The sequence below is a fragment of the Salvelinus alpinus genome, chromosome 2 (assembly GCF_045679555.1).
Source record: "Salvelinus alpinus chromosome 2, SLU_Salpinus.1, whole genome shotgun sequence".
NCBI lineage: Eukaryota > Metazoa > Chordata > Actinopteri > Salmoniformes > Salmonidae > Salvelinus > Salvelinus alpinus.
This window is the reverse complement of record NC_092087.1, coordinates 16,775,124-16,790,974: the sequence shown is the minus strand read 5'-3', so window position 1 is coordinate 16,790,974 and position 15,851 is coordinate 16,775,124. Positions and strand designations below refer to the sequence as shown.

The window sequence follows — 15,851 nt, the reverse complement described above, 5'->3', positions numbered from 1 at the left end:
CACACCCCACCACAGCACACCCCACCACAGCACACCCCACCATAGCACACCACACCACACCACAGCACAGCACACCACACCCCACCATAGCACACCCCACCACAGCACACCCCACCACAGCACACCCTACCACAGCACACCACACCCCACCATAGCACACCACACCACACCACAGCACACAACACAACACCACATCCCACCACACCCTACCACAGCACACCCCACCACAGAACAGCACACCACAGCACATCCCACCAGAGCAAAGCACACCACACCACAGCATACCACATCCCACCACAGCATACCACATCCCACCACACCCTACCACACCACAGCACATCCCACCAGAGCAAAGCACACCACACCACACCACAGCACACCCCACCACAGCATACCACATCCCACCACACCCTACCACACCACAGCACACGCCACCAGAGCAAAGCACACTCCACCACACCACATCCCACCCCACCACAGCACACCCCTCCACAGCACACCACAGCACACCCCACCAGAGCAAAGCACACTCCACCACAGCACACTCCACCACAGCACACCACTCCCCACCACAGCACACCCCACCACAGCACACCACATCCCACCACACCACAGCACACCCCACCCCACCACAGCACACCACAGCACACCCCACCACAGCACAGCACACCCCACCAGAGCACAGCACAGCACACCCCAGCACAGCACACCCCACCAGAGCACACCCCACCACAGCACACCACACCCCACCATAGCACACCACACCACAGCACACAACACAACACCACATCCCACCACACCCCACCACAGCACACCCCACCACAGAACACCACACCCCACCATAGCACACCACAGCACAGCACAGCACACCACACCCCACCATAGCACACCCCACCACAGCACAGCACACCACACCCCACCATAGCACACCCCACCACAGCACACCCCACCACAGCACACCCCACCACAGCACACCACACCCCACCATAGCACACCACACAACACAACACAACACCACACCCCACCACAGCACACCCCACCACAGAACAGCACACCACAGCACATCCCACCAGAGCAAAGCACACCACACCACACCACAGCACACCCCACCACAGCATACCACACCCCACCACACCCTACCACACCACAGCACACGCCACCAGAGCAAAGCACACTCCACCCCACCACAGCACACCCCTCCACAGCACACCACAGCACACCCCACCAGAGCAAAGCACACTCCACCACAGCACACTCCACCACAGCACACCACTCCCCACCACAGCACAGCACACCCCACCAGAGCAAAGCACACCACACCACACCCTACCACAGCACAGCACAGCACACCCCACCACAGCACACCCCACCAGAGCACACCCTACCACACCACAGCACACTCCACCACAGCACACCCTACCACACCACAGCACACCCCACCACAGCACACCCTACCACACCACACCACACCACAGCACTCCCACGCTGTGCTGTGGTGGGGTGTGGTGGGGTGTGCTGTGGTGGGGTGTGCTGTGGTGTGGTAGGGTGTGCTGTGGTGGGGTGTGCTGTGGTAGGGTGTACTGTGGTGGGGTGTGCTGTGGTGTGGTAGGGTGTGGTGTGGTAGGGTGTGCTGTGGTGTGTGGTGGAGTGGGCTGCGGAGGGGTGGGGTGTGGTGTGGTGGGGTGTGCTGTGTTGGGTTGCGCTGTGGTTGATGGGGTGCGCTGTGGTGGTGTGTGGTGGGTGTGCTGTGGTGTGTGCTGTGGTGTGCTGTGGTGGGGTTAGCTGTGGTGTGGTGGGTTGTGCTGTGGTGTGGTGGAGGGGTGTGGTGTGCCGTAGTTGGGTATAGTTGGGTGTGCTGTCCTGTGGTGTGCTGGGTGTACAGTATATTACTATATTAGTACATTCTGTCGAGGGGCCTATCATTAGCACTACAGTAGTTTTAATCAATTGGGCTTCAAGGGGGATGATGACTGTGGCGAGTTAGCATGGAGGCCTTGGGTGAGACGGGGAAACAATTACAGAGCACTTCTCTCACAGACACACATACCAGCATATTTATTATGACTGGGTGTGTCAGTGTGAGAGCGAACTCTCTGTGTGTGTATCCGCCACACAAAATCTACTGTTGCATATATGGGGGCAGGAGCTGCGAGCCGTTTCCTTGAATCCTAATGCTGTGCTGACTGATGGCTTGTTATCAAAGCCCAGCCATGTGGGAACACAGGTTAAATCTCTCACTGGAGACCCCTTCCCCTCTGTGCTACGGACTGACTTCCTCCTCTGCCTTTGTAGTGTGCAGAGCAGACTGTGTGGAATAGGCTGTTTCAATAACAGAGCGTGTTACACAGGTGCCTTCGGGCAGAATGAATATGGATGGGAGACGGGAAACCACGGACGGAAACCAAACATCTGAACCACTGACTTCATATTTTCTACAGGTCTGCTGAGGAGATCTGATTGAGTGAAAGCTGAAAGGGGCTGTATTGTTCTTCAATGAGACAGATACTTGTGGTAATGATGTGATTGAATTAACGGAGACAAATAACACAGTCAATCAGTGGCTCACCCTGAAACTGAGAACACTCCGTAGATGACAGGATTCTTTGTGTCTTGAGTTGGCTGGATGTACACGTCCCCTGTTAGACAAAAAGATAATTACATATTACTAAAAGTGGTAGTGAAAACATTCTTTCACAATCACAATACTATAGCAGTATGAAGGACTCTGGTAAAACACAGTTAATCTGAGATAAACATGGAAGGATGGTGTCTGTTAAGCGGGGGATCTATTATTCCAACCGGGATTCCTGAGCAGCCAGAGCTAATTCAAAGCGTGACGTACGGACAGTTTCTACTTCCGGTATTGACACAGGACAGGAGGCGGGTTCAAGGAGAAGACCTTTTGGATTGGACAGCACAGCGGTGGTTAGGTTTGTTAGCAGCGTTTCCGGCCATTATGGGGTCCTGAATCAGAACCCTCCCAGAGCAGACACTGATTCCTGCGTCTCAGAGGGGGAAGGTACAAAAATAGAGATCTGTGGTGTAACAAGGCTTTAACGGGAGCCATATGCGGCCCATGATTGTCAGAGCTGAGGTAACTGGACCCTGTATCCTCCAGTGGTTTAATGAGTTAAAAGTGACAGGAAAAACAATAAAGGGGAAAATGTAAATCAATTTAGAGTCGACTACCTCAACTGAGAAGTATAACACTTCAGCCCCTTGTTGGAAACACAATTCCTGGGTAAAGGAATTGGGAGAGTAGAGGGAGAGGGAGAGTAGATTGTACGTCTTAGCCCACAGCCACAAGTCATTGGAAAGGTCAATAACTATGAATGTCTAATGATTAGATGATGCATGAAACATTATACTCTTCATGTATAACTCTGGACCACTGTCATGGGCATTTATGAAGCCAGACGTTAGTAGATATCGAGCCTCGTATATATAAAGCAGCTCCACACCCTGACTCTACCCTTTCAGATAAATCTCTCAGCAAATATCAAGTTGAAATGTAAAAACCCTCAAATAACAAAACAGCAGCTCTCTCCATGCACACACTCACCAAATCTCACTGGATTAAGAGTAAAGTCGTATAATAAAACGTTATTTTGAGTTTATCATGCATTAAGATTGTTTGCCCAAAGAATAAACAAATCTGCTTTGACCCACCACTTTGACCCACCACTTTTTGTAAAGAGAGATTCTTGGCCTCTTAGAAAAGCTGTAACTGCAACTGAGTTTCTTTGACATTCATGAGTGTGTAAAAATATTTGTTTTATTGCCAGGATATGAGAATGAAAGGTAATGGGCGCAAACAAGAACGGGAATTAACTGTTGGCTAACAGGAGAGACATTCAAACTACATCTGACACCAGTTTGACATCCCTCCTGGCTGCAGACGGAGAACTTCAATCAAATGTGGAACAAGTTGCATCATTTTCTTTTATTCTGGACTTTTTTTTTGATGTGTCAGAGCAGATTAAGACTCCTTGAGGAGTTTCTAAAGTCAGCAGTGTGCCTGCAAAAATAATGCTCTGTTGTTAATGCTAGAGAATGAGGATGACAAAATATCAGAACTATGAGAGAAATTGTGCTATTTTGTGTATTTTAATTTTTGTCATTGTGCATGTATAGTTTTCTTATAGATAACCAATAACCATACTGTACCTTGAATTTTGCCTTATGCTGATTATACAATTACCATTTATATCATGAAGAAAACTAATGCAGCATAATGTACTTCAATAGTTGGAGTTTCATTCCAAAACGCTATATATCAATTTTCAGAAATATTGGTAAATTAGCTTTTATTGTTAAAAGAAATTATGAAAGAGATTGGTGTGTTTTTTCACTATCTAATCATGGCATGTTCAATGACAGACATGTATTTGTTTAAAATCATTAATCATGTTTAGTTTTTTAAACAAAATGCTATATATCCGCCTCACTCTCAGAGAAGTAATAGTTTCTGATGAAACAACACAAATGTGAAAATTGGTGGATACAGCATTTTGAAAAAAAAAATCTTCAATTGAAAATTGGGTTGAGACACAAGTTTTATATGTTACAGTAGATAAATGTGACAATGTGCATTCACAAAATCCTCTTCTGAATGGTCATGGTGGGTAAACAGAGAGACATAGGGTCTGTCTGTCTGTCTGATGACTGTAATGACTGCATTACCAAAAGATGGTGTATGGTCTCTACCCTTCAGACCCATCTGACTGCACAGCACTTAAAAAGTATATGGTCTCTACCCTGGGGAACCGTCCAACTGCAAAGCATTACAAAAGCAAACACAAATAAAGACCACATGGCTCCCTTTGTGACACAGAAAAACATGTAGTCAAAATGAAGTCACATTGCTCAAGAATGATGACTATGAGAAAAATAATGGTGGATGGTAAAAAACCTTAGACTGGAAGGAAAAGAGTTGGCTTCTGGGGCTCTGCGCTTGTAATACCTTAAATAACTATGAAATGAACCTTAAACAAAATGGTCCTTTCCCCCATCACACTTTTGAAATGGCAATAAAAATCCCAATACCCACACATTAATTTTCATTTTTTCTGACAGACACGTTATTCTGTCTGGAATCCTGCCAACTCTCTTTCTTTCTTTCTTTCTTTCTTTCTTTCTTTCTTTCTTTCTTTCTTTCTTTCTTTCTTTCTTTCTTTCTTTCTTTCTTTCTTTCTTTCTTTCTTTCCCCCCATGCCTCTCTCTCTCCAGACTCTACTGTACATAGCTCCCATGCTGGCCTGGATCCTTTCTCCTTTTTGAGCCAAGACATCCTCAACATCTGACTCTAGTGGTGTAGTGGTGCCTGGAGAAGCGGGTATACTCTAATTTTGCCCAAAAATTCCCAAACGGCTCGCCAGACGAAGGAAAGGTGCCCTGTGTGAGAAATTCAGAGAAACAGTGACATACACTCTGAATGACCTAAACTGATCAATCCCATACTGGTTATTCACATTCAGGCCTAACCAAGCTGTACAAGTAAACTAATAATAAGCCTACTATTGAAACAGATAAACGAGGCTGTCAACTGAGTCAGAAATTCACAGGATTCAGATTTTCCCAATTATTTTCAGGTTTTTACTCTCAGTGACACTTAAAAAAAAAAAAAACTACAAAAATGGATGTTCTAAGTCCATAAAAAGGCCCAAATCACATCAGGAGACCGCTTTTGAGGTCTGGGAAAAATCTAAGCACTGTTGTTTGGTTAGCAGTGTTTCTGTAGTACAACCAACTAGCACTGTTGTTTGGATAACGGTGTTTCCGTAGTACAACCACCTAGCCCCGTTGTTTGGTTAGCAGTGTTTCTGTAGTACAACCATCTAGCCCTGTTGTTTTGTTAGCAGTGTTTCTGTAGTACAGCCACCTAGCACTGTTGTTTGGATAACGGTGTTTCTGTAGTACAGCCACCTAGCACTGTTGTTTGGTTAGCAGTGTTTCTGTAGTACACCCACCTAGCCCTGTTGTTTGGATAACGGTGTTTCTGTAGTACAGCCACCTAGCATTGTTGTTTGGTTAGCAGTGTTTCTGTAGTACAGCCACCTAGCACTGTTATTTTGTTAGCAGTGTTTCTGTAGTACAGCCACCTAGCACTGTTGTTTGGTTAGCAGTGTTTCTGTAGTACACCCACCTAGCCCTGTTGTTTGGATAATGGTGTTTCTGTAGTACAGCCACCTAGCCCTGTTGTTTTGTTAGCAGTGTTTCTGTAGTACAGCCACCTAGCACTGTTGTTTGGTTAGCAGTGTTTCTGTAGTACACCCACCTAGCCCTGTTGTTTGGATAACGGTGTTTCTGTAGTACAGCCACCTAGCATTGTTGTTTGGTTAGCAGTGTTTCTGTAGTACAGCCACCTAGCACTGTTATTTTGTTAGCAGTGTTTCTGTAGTACAACCAACTAGCACTGTTGTTTGGTTAGCAGTGTTTCTGTAGTACATTCACCTAGCCCTGTTGTTTTGTTAGCAGTGTTTCTGTAGTACAACCACCTAGCCCTGTTGTTTTGTTAGCAGTGTTTCTGTAGTACAGCCACCTAGCACGGTTGTTTTGTTAGCAGTGTTTCTGTAGTACAACAACCTAGCCCTGTTGTTTTGTTAGCAGTGTTTCTGTAGTACAGCCACCTAGCCCTGTTGTTTTGTTAGCAGTGTTTCTGTAGTACAACCATCTAGCCCTGTTGTTTTGTTAGCAGTGTTTCTGTAGTACAGCCACCTAGCCCTGTTGTTTTGTTAGCAGTGTTTCTGTAGTACAGCCACCTAGCCCTGTTATTATGTTAGCAGTGTTTCTGTAGTACAACCACCTAGCCCTGTTTTTTTGTTAGCAGTGTTTCTGTAGTACAGCCACCTAGCCCTGTTGTTTTGTTAGCAGTGTTTCTGTAGTACAACCATCTAGCCCTGTTGTTTTGTTAGCAGTGTTTCTCTAGTACACTCACCTAGCACTGTTGTTTGGTTGTAGTGTTTCTGTAGCACATGAGAATGGAGTAGCAAAATAAAATGGCCACTGGATTGATGGAAATAATCATGATATCATTCTGCCAGGTAGACATAGACTACTTTGTAGCTAGTTAACATTTTATTGAGAATGTTTTTGGGAAAGCCTTTCCATCTACCAGAAGACGGTTAGGCTTATCATTAGAATCACTATATTTGTTCTTGCTCCTTAAATTGTTTGAAAGCCCCTCTCAGCCCCCCTCTCAGCCCTCCTCTCAGCCCTTCTCTCACCACCCTTCTCAGCCCTCCTCTCACCACCCCTCTCAGCCCTCTCACCACCCCTCTCAGCCCTCTCACCACCCCTCTCACCACCCCTCTCACCACTCCTCTCAGCCCTCCTCTCACCACCTCTCAGCCCTCCTCTCAGCCCTCCTCTCACCACCCCTCCTCTCAGCCCTCCTCTCACCACCCCTCTCAGCCCTCCTCTCAGCCCTCCTCTCACCAGCCCTCCTCTCAGCCCTCCTCTCAGCCCTCCTCTCAGCCCTCCTCTCACCACCTCCTCTCAGCCCTCCTCTCACCCTCCCTCTCAGCCCTCCTCTCACCACCCCTCTCAGCCCTCTTCTCACCACCCCTCTCAGCCCTCCTCTCAGCCCTCCTCTCACCACCTCCTCTCAGCCCTCTTCTCACCACCCCTCTCAGCCCTCCTCTCAGCCCTCCTCTCAGCCCTCCTCTCACCACCTCCTCTCAGCCCTCTTCTCACTACCCCTCTCAGCCCTCCTCTCAGCCCTCCTCTCAGCCCTCCTCTCAGCCCTCCTCTCACCACCTCCTCTCAGCCATCCTATCACCACCTCCTCTCAGCCCTCTTCTCACCACCTCCTCTCAGCCCTCCTCTCACCACCCCTCTCAGCCCTCCTCTCAGCCCTCCTCTCACCACCTCCTCTCAGCCCTCCTCTCAGCCCTCTTCTCACCACCCCTCTCAGCCCTCCTCTCAGCCCTCCTCTCACCACCTCCTCTCAGCCATCCTCTCACCACCTCCTCTCAGCCCTCTTCTCACCACCTCCTCTCAGCCCTCCTCTCACCACCCCTCTCAGCCCTCCTCTCAGCCCTCCTCTCACCACCTCCTCTCAGCCCTCCTCTCAGCCCTCTTCTCACCACCCCTCTCAGCCCTCCTCTCAGCCCTCCTCTCAGCCCTCCTCTCAGCCCTCCTCTCAGCACCCCTCTCAGCCCTCCTCTCAGCCCTCCTCCCACCACCCCTCTCACCACCCCCTCTCAGCCCCCCTCAGATGCCTCTTCTGGGCTCCACCACTAAGCTGGAATCTTTAATGGTGAAACTGCCACGTCCTTTTGCAATATTACAACAACAAAGACGTTACTGCAAACAACCAACACTGTTTTCCCCCTCTGACATCATTGCATGTGCGATAGAAGAGCACAATATGTACTGCAAAAAAAAAAGGTTGTGGGGTGGCCAGTGGCACTGTTTCCCCCTACTGCGGATTCCATCTTTATGATAGAGACTTTAGACATCCGTCACTTAGACAGACGTGTGATGGATAGCTGTACGTTCAGCGGTGACAAGCCTAGTATGACCTCACTGAGTGTGTCCCAGACTGCTCTCAGACTGAGGGAAACCTATTGACCTGCAGGAGGGACTGTTAAAAAGGCGGTGACATTGACGGAAGACGAGAGAAGTAAGAAAAATAGACATTGACATTGAGTAAGAGTTGAGTACTGCTGAACATAAGTGTGTGGTTTGGGTAGTCATGCTGTATCAAAACAACTGGTCGTTCACAGCCCTCAGCCTAAGGCTGAAATGAGCCTCCACTAGGCTACAGGCCTAATATATAACAAACACAATCAAGTAATGATTGATGGCAGCAGTAAAAACAAATGACCTGCAATAAAACAAAATCACATCAGTTATTGTGATTGCATTGGACCGCTAATGAAATATGTCCTACTAATAACTAGTTTTCATGATCATTTCAAGGAGAGTGCTCAAGCCTCCTCAGTCAGACTTCCTCAACACAGTGCATTTCACTGATGTTTTCCTTAGATGGTGAGCTATCAGTCATGTGAGAGGAGAGATGTGAGTGACAGGCAGGGATGATCCCTCTAACCCTGCAGGGCGCCCCCCTGGCTGATCCAGATCCAGAACTTAAAGCCCTGCGCCTCATTACCAGTCCTCCCTAGACACCTACACACACCTCTACTCTCAGCACTTCCACTGTTGTCTTATTGAGGTAACCTGATCCCAGATCTGCTTATCATACAGGAGTGATGTTGATGTCCACAGCTGGGTGGGACAGCGATATCTTAACCACTGCAGTACCTTCCTCAGAATTCCCATCTGTGTTGCTTTACAGGTGCAGAACAGTACAGTACGTGTACAGACCCATTAGTACAGACGGACATTCTGTGCCTTGCAGAATAATTAATCAAACAACATTGTAACAGTCATCAACTCTTTGCTGATTTCCTTTTTGCCCTAAACCAAAACTATACCAGAGAGCAGAGCTGAAGAGATGGCAATTCGCTACACCAGCAATAACATCAGCTAAATATGTGTATGTGACCAAAGAAATTTGATTTGATTTCAGTGAAAACACAATGGAAGAGTTAGTGTCTGTTAGGAATCTGTGCTTGGCTATGGTGGTGCATGTGGAATCTGTCAGCAGATACATTTACATTTAAGTCATTTAGCAGACGCTCTTATCCAGAGCGACTTACAAATTGGAAACATATACACTCTTGTTTTCTATTAGCCGGGTCATGGCGTCACATTGATGCTTTCACTCTCCATCAGCTAGGCTCTCAATTAGGGCTGTGGTGGTCACGACATTTTGTCAGGCGGTAAATGTCAAGCAAATGACTGCCGGTCTCATGGTAATCGACCGTTAACTATCAGAAGCACACGTTCAGCTTCTCCAGGCCTCCAGCATACAAGCCGCTGATGCACGTCTTGGGAACATCAACATTTAGAAAAGTCTAATAAATCCATTTAATATACACAACATCACAATAAATCCATTATCTAGATCATTTAGTGGACAATATATGTTAATAAATTCCATGCCATTATTTTATATTATATGATTTTATAGTAAGAAGAATATATACTGAACAAAAATAGAAAAGCAATATGTAAAATGTTGGTCCCATGTTTCATGAGCTGAAATGAAAGATCCCAGAAATCTTCCATACGCACAAAAAGCTTATTTCTCTAAAATGTTCCATGTGCAATAATGTGCACAAATTTGTTTATATCCCTATTAGTGAGCATTTCTCCTTTGCCAAGATAATCCATCCACCTGACAGGTGTGGCATATCAAGAAGCTGATTAAACAGCATGATCATTACACAGGTGCACCTTGTGCTGGGTACAATTAAAAGGACACTCAAAATGTGCAGTTTTGTCACACAACACAATGCCACAGATGTCTGAAGTTTTGAGCGAGCGTGCAATTGGCATGGTGACTGCAGGACTGTCCACCAGAGCTGTTGCCAGAGAATTTAATGTTCATTTCTCTACCACAAGCCACCTTCAACGTTGTTTTAGAGTATTTGGCAGTACGTCCAACCGGCCTCACAACCGCAGACCACGTGTAACCACGCCAGCCCAGGACCTCCGCATCTGGCTTCTTCACCTTACGGGATCGTCTGAGACCAGCCACCCGGACAGCTGATAAAACTGTGGGTTTGCACAACCGAAGAATTTCTGCACAAACTGTCAGAAACCGTCTCAGGGAATCTCATGTGCGAGCTCGTCGTCCTCACCAGGGTCTTGACCTGACTGCAGATTGTTGTCGTAACCGACTTCAGTGGGCAAATACTCACCTTCGATGGCCACTGGCACACTGGAGAATTGTGCTCTCCACGGCTGAATCCTGGTTTCAACTGTACCAGGGAGATGGCAGACAGCCTGTATGGCGTTGTGTGGGCGAGCAGTTTGCTGATGTCAACGTTGTGAACAGGGTGCCCCATGGTGGCAGTGGGGTTATGGTTTAAGCTATGAACATATGCTACGGACAACAAACACAAATGCATTTTATCGATGGCAATTTGAATGCACAGAGATACCATGACGAGATCCAGAGGCCCATTGTTGTGCCATTCATCCGCCACCATCACCTCATGTTTCAGGATGATAATGGACAGCCCCATGTCACAAGGATCTGTACACAATTCCTGGAAGCTGAAAATGTCACAGTTTTTCCATGGCCTTCATATTCACCAGACATGTCACCCATTGAGCACGTTTGGGATGCTCTGGATCGATGTGTACGACAGCGCGTTCCAGTTTCCGCCAATATCTAGCAACTTCACACAGCCATTGAAGATGAGTAGGATAATATTCCACAGTCCAAAATCAACAGCCTGATCAACTCTATGCAAAGGAGATGTGTAACGCTGCATGAGGCAAATGGTGGACACACCAGATACTAACTGGTTTTCTGATACACACCCTACCTTTTTTTAAATATATCTGTGACCAACAGATGCATATCTGTATTCCAAGTCATGTGAAATCCATATATATACACAGTGCATTCAGAAAGTATTCAAACCCCTTAACTTTTTCCAAATTTTCTTACGTTACAGCCTTATTCTAAAATGGTATAATATTTTTCCCCTCTTCAATCAACACACAATACCCCATAATGACAAAGCGAAAAACAGATTTTTTGAAATTTTTGCAAATGTATTACAAATAAAACAAAGAAAGACGTTATTTACATACTAAGTATTCAGACCATTTGCTATGACACTCTAAGTTGAGCTCAGCTGCATCCTGTTTCCACTGATAATCTTTGAGATGTTTCAACAACTTGATTGGAGTCCACCTGTGGTATATTCAATTGATTGGACATGATTTGGAAAGGCACACACCTGTCTATATAAGGTCCCACAGTTGAAAGTGCATGTCAGAACAAAAACCACACATTACAGCCCCCTTGGAGTTTGCCAAAAGGCACCTAAAAACTCTCATGAGAAACAAGATTCTCTGGTCTGATGAAACCAAGATTGAACTCTTTGGCCTGAATGCTAAGCGTCACATCTGGAGGAAACATGGCACCATCCCTACGGTGAAGCATGGTGGTGGCAGCATCATGCTGTTGGAAAGTTTTTCAGCAGCAGGGACTGAGAGACTAGTCAGGATCGAGGGAAAGATGAATGTAGCAAAGTACAGAGAGATCCTTGATGAAAACATACTCCAGAGTGCTCAGGACCTCAGACTGGGGCAAAGGTTCACCTTCCAACAGGACAACAACCCTAAGCACACGGTCAAAACAATGTAGGAATGGCTTCGGGACAAGTCTCTGAATGTCCTGGAGTCGCCCAGCCAGAGCCCGGACTTGAACCCAATCGAACATCTCTGGAAAGACCTGAAAATAGCTGTGCAGTGACGCTTGTCATCTAACCTGACAGAGCTTGAGAGGATCTGCAGAGAAGAATAGGATAAACTCCCCAAATACAGGTGTGCCAAGCTTGTAGCGTCATTCTCAAGAAGACTCAAGGCTGTAATCGCTGCCAAAGGTGCTTCAACAAAGTACTGAGTAAAGGGTCTGAATACTTATGTAAATGTGATATTTCAGATATACACTACCATACAAAAGTTTGGGGTCACTTAGAAATGTCCTTGTTTTTGAAAGAAAATCACATTTTTTGTCCATTAAAATAACATAAAATTGATCAGAAATACAGTGTAGACATTGTTAATGTTGTAAATGACTATTGTAGCTGGAAACAGCAAATTTTTCATGGAATATCTACATAGGCGTACAGAGGCAACCATCACTCCTGTGTTCCAATGGCACATTGTGTTATCTAATCCAAGTTTATAATTTTAAAAGGCTAATTGATCATTAGAACCCCCTTGTGCAATTATGTTAGCACAGCTGAAAACTGTTGTACTGATAAAAGAAGCAATTAAACTGGCCTTCTTTAGACTAGTTGAGTATCTGGAGCATCAGCACTTCTGGGTTTGATTACAGGCTAAAAAATGGCCAGAAACAAAGAACTTTCTTCTGAAACTCGTCAGTCTATTCTTGTTCTGAGAAATGAAGGCTATTCCATGAGAGAAAATGCCACGAAACTGAAGATCTCGTACAACACTGTGTAGTACTCCACTCCTAGAACAGCACAAACGGGCTCTAACCAGAATAGAAAGAGTATTGGGAGGCCCAGTGCATAACTGAGCAAGAGGACAAGTACATTAGAGTGTCTAGTTTGAGAAACAGACACCTCACATGTCCTCAACTGGCAGCTTCTTTAAATAGTACCTGCAAAACCAGTCTCAATGTCAACAGTGAAGAGGCGACTCCGGGATGCTGGCCTTCTCAGATCAAGAATAGACTGACGAGTTTCAGAAGAAATGTATTTGTTTCTGGCCATTTTGAGCCTGTAATCGAACCCACAAATGCTGATGCTCCAGTTGTTCCAGTGTATAAAAAAAATAAAAATGTTCTAAAATGTCTAAAAACCAGTTTTTGCTTTGTCATTATGGGGTATTGTGTGTAGTTTGATGAGGGAAAAAAACTATTTTAATCATTTTTAGAATAAGGCTGTGACGTAACAACATTTTGAAATAGTCAAGCTGTCTGAATACTTTCCGAATTAACTGTATATATACATTTTAAAAACAAGACAGTTGTGATGGAAACAGGAAGTTTATATACTCTTGAGTGCAAAGCTGTCATCAAGATGTGCAAAGCTGTCATGAAGAATCTAGGTGTGTCCAAACTTTTGACTGGTACTGTATATACAGTTGAAGTCAGAAGTTTACATACACTTAGGTTGGAGTCATTAAAACTAGTTTTTCAACCACTCCACAAATGTCTTGTTAACAAACTATAGTTTTGGCAAGTCGGATAGGACATCTACTTTGTGCATGATACAAGTATTTTTTCCAACAATTGTTTACAGACAGATTATTTCACTTATAATTCACTGTATTACAATTCCAGTGGGTAAGAAGCTTACATACACTAAGTTGACTGTGCCTTTAAACAGCTTGGAAAATTCCAGAAAATTATGTCATGGCTTTAGAAGATTCTGACAGGATAATTGACATCATTTGAGTCAATTGGAGGTGTACCTGTGGATGTATTTCAAGGCCTAGCTTCAAACTCAGTGCCTCTTTGCTTGACTGTAACGGGTGTCGTCGGATGAGGAAGAATCAGACCAAAGCGCAGCGTGGTAAGTGTTCATGACTTTTATTGAACTGAACACTGGAACAAAATAACAAAGAGAATAAACGAAACCGAAACAGTCCTGTCAGGTGCAGAAAACACTAAACAGAAAATAACTACCCACAAAACACAGGTGGGAAAATGCTACCTAAGTATGGTTCCCAATCAGAGACAACGATAGACAGCTGTCCCTGATTGAGAACCATACCCGGCCAAAGCAAAGAAATACAACACATAGAAAAATGAACATAGAATGTTCACCCAAATCACACCCATACCAAACCAAAATAGAGACATAAAAAGCTCTCTAAGGTCAGGGCGTGACATTGACATTATGAGAAAATCAAAAGAAATCAGCCAAGACCTCAGAAAAGAAATGTAGACCTCCATAAGTCTGGTTCATCCTTAGGAGCAATTTCCAAACGCCTGAAGGTACCACGTTCATCTGTACAAACAATAGTACGCAAGTATAAACACCATGGGACCATGCAGCCGTCATACCGCTCAGGAAGGAGCGGTATGACGCGTCTGTCTCCTAGATATGGTATGACGCGAAAAAGCGTCTGTCTCCTAGAAATGAACGTACTTTGGTGCGAAAAGTGCAAATCAATCCCAGAACAACAGCAAAGGACCTTGTGAACATGCTGGAGGAAACAGGTACAAAAGTATCTATGTCCATAGTAAAACGAGTCCTATACCGCTCAGCAAGGAAGAAGACACTGCTCCAAAACCACCATAAAAAAGCCAGACTACGGTTTGCAACTGCACATGGGGACAAAGATCGTACTTTTTGGAGAAATGTCCTTTTGTCTGATGAAACAAAAATAGACTGTTTGGCCATAATGACCATTGTTATGTTTGGAGAAAAAAGGGGGAGGCTTGCAAGCCGAAGAACACCATCCCATTCGTGAAGCACGGGGGTGGCAGCATCATGTTATGGGGGTGCTTTGCAGCAGGAGGGACTGGTGCACTTCACAAAATAGATTGCATCATAAGGTAAGAAAATTATGTGGATATATTGAAGGAACATCTCAAGACATCAGTCACGAAGTTAAAGCTTGGTCGCAAATGGGTCTTCCAAATGGAGTATACTTACAAAGTTGTGGCAAAATGGCATAAGGACAACAAAGTCAAGGTATTGGAGTGGCCATCACAAAGCCCTGACTTCAATCCTATAGAAAATTTGTGGGCAGAACTGAAAAAGCGTGTGCGAGCAAGGAGGCCTAAAAACCTGACTCGGTTACACCGGCTCTGTCAGGAGGAATGTGTCAAAATTCACCCAACTTATTGTGGGAAGCTTGTGGAAGACTACCCAAAACGTTTGACCCAAGTTAAACAATTTAAAGGCAATGCTATCAAATACTCATTGAGTGTATGTAAACTTCTGACCCACTGGGAATGTGATGAAAGAAATAAAAGCTGAAATAAATCATTCTCTCTACTATTATTCTGACATTTCACATTCATAAAATAAACTGGTGATCCTAACTGACCTAAGACAGGGAATTTTTACGAGGATTAATTGTCAGGAATTGTGAAAACCTGAGTTTATATGTATTTGGCTAAGGTGTATGTAAACTTCCGACTTCAACTGTATATATACATATATTTTTTAATTCATTATTTAAATTGACTGATTTCCTTATATGAACTGTAACTAAGTAAAATCTTTGAAATTGTTGTATGTTGCATTTATATTTTTGTTCATTGTAATTTAACTTAT

The 15,851-nt window shown here is 45.0% G+C and overlaps 1 protein-coding gene across 5 annotated transcripts in view; it reads right to left on the bottom strand.

Moving 5' to 3' along the window:
* LOC139554874 (semaphorin-3F-like) overlaps positions 1–15,851 on the bottom strand; it is a 107,445-nt gene that overhangs the window by 7,111 nt on the left and 84,483 nt on the right. For all 5 annotated transcript variants that reach the window (XM_071368121.1, XM_071368103.1, XM_071368138.1 and 2 more), the window contains one exon: positions 2,567–2,636. In XM_071368121.1, the coding sequence (XP_071224222.1) occupies positions 2,567–2,636 (70 nt within the window). The remainder of the gene's footprint in view (positions 1–2,566; positions 2,637–15,851) is intronic.